This window comes from Octopus bimaculoides, chromosome 30 (assembly GCF_001194135.2).
Source record: "Octopus bimaculoides isolate UCB-OBI-ISO-001 chromosome 30, ASM119413v2, whole genome shotgun sequence".
Lineage (NCBI taxonomy): Eukaryota > Metazoa > Mollusca > Cephalopoda > Octopoda > Octopodidae > Octopus > Octopus bimaculoides.
The window spans coordinates 4,699,502-4,701,258 of NC_069010.1; the positions used below are offsets into that span (position 1 = coordinate 4,699,502).

The 1,757-nt window shown below is 39.0% G+C and overlaps 1 protein-coding gene across 2 annotated transcripts in view; it reads right to left on the bottom strand.

Annotated features, from left to right (window-relative positions):
• Nucleotides 1–1,757, bottom strand: part of LOC106884184 (actin-related protein 2/3 complex subunit 3-like) — a 41,193-nt gene that overhangs the window by 29,244 nt on the left and 10,192 nt on the right. For both annotated transcript variants that reach the window (XM_014935420.2, XM_052978189.1), the window contains exon 5: nt 1,170–1,296. In XM_014935420.2, the coding sequence (XP_014790906.2) occupies nt 1,170–1,296 (127 nt within the window). The remainder of the gene's footprint in view (nt 1–1,169; nt 1,297–1,757) is intronic.

Genomic DNA, 1,757 nt, shown 5'->3' on the forward strand with positions numbered 1-1,757 from the left:
TACTGATAGAATAAGTACTAGGCTTACAAAGAATAAGTCCTGGAGTCGATTTGCTCGACTAAAAGGCGGTGCTCCAGCATGGCCACAGTCAAATGACTGAAATAAAAGAGTAATCTCCCTTGAATAAGTTTCTCATCAGATTCTACTTCAAGAGAAGTAAATTCTTAATTATTCAAGAAGCTTAGCGTTTCTCTTGGAAGTTTCTAGAATGTCTAGGGTGCCATTAATAAAAACAGCTTGCTTGCCCCGCTCTTTACTGAACTGTGCCCATGGCCAACACACTTCACTATACTGTGATCATGATCGAGTCACTTAACCGTTAATAGTCCAGTCTACATAGCTGTATGTAGGTACCAGAGAGCTACAGTGCACTGTACTGTATCTATGCCCAGCACACTTAACAGTCGCCTGTCCAGTCTATTTAATCATAAGAAATACCAGAGTTGCTTGGTTTACTAAACTAGACAAACATACACATACATTGAAGGAAAGTGAGAGAGAGACAAACATACAGAGATAACAATATGTGTGTTTGTGGAGAGATAGAAACAGACACACAAATAGAGACAAACAGAGATAAATGTATAACAAGTTGTTACTATCTTCAATGGCTAAAGCTTTAAATGGCATTGCTTCAGCAGGAGAAATATAGATTGACGTATAAACAGAGAGAGAGAGAGAGACATAGATAAAGTTATTGATTGGTATACAGACAGTAAGTGATAGATAAATAAATAGATAGACAGGTAAGCAGAGATAGACAGATAAACAGACAGATAGACAAACAGCTAGATAGATAGACAGACAAACAGCTAGACAGATAAACAAACAGTTAGATAGATAGTCAAACAGCTAGATAGATAGACACATAGACAGAAAAACTGCAAGATAGATAGATAGACAAACAGCTAGATAGATAGACAGACAGACAAACAGCTAGATAGATAGACAGATAGATAAACAGCGAGATAGATAGATAGACAGACAGACAAACAGCTAGATAGATAGACAGATAAACAGCTAGATAGATAGACAAACAACTAGATATATAAATAGACAGACAGACAAACAGCTAGATAAATAGACAGACAGACAGATAGAAATAGATCAACATACAAAAGGCAATTGATAGGCAGATACAACAGAGATAGATATAAAGATGATGTTACCGTCTTCGGTTCCAGGTGCTGGTTTACTGTACATAGCATTGAGTGGAAAACCACTTTCTCCAGGAACCGGATAATTCTTCAGTGCTAAAGTATACATTTCCTTCTGGGCTGCATTTTTGGAAGTGCACTACAATGGAATAACATTATATACCTTTACAGATGCAGCACAACATTGCCAGTGATTTGGACATGATTTTGAGCATCAAAAGTTATGACACCATGTCGTCATCATCATCATCATCATCGTCGTTTAACGTCCGCTTTCCATGCTAGCATGGGTTGGACGATTTGACTGAGGACTGGTGAAACCGGATGGCAACACCAGGCTCCAATCTGATTTGGCAGAGTTTCTACAGCTGGATGCCCTTCCTAACGCCAACCACTCCGAGAGTGTAGTAGGTGCTTATATATATATATATATATATAATCGTTTAACGTCCGCTTTCTATGCTAGCATGGGTTGGACGATTTAACTGAGGACTGGTGAAAACCAGATGGCAACACCAGGCTCCAATCTGATTTGGCAGAGTTTCTACAGCTGGATGCCCTTCCTAACGCCAACCACTCAGAGAGTGTAGTAGGTGCTTA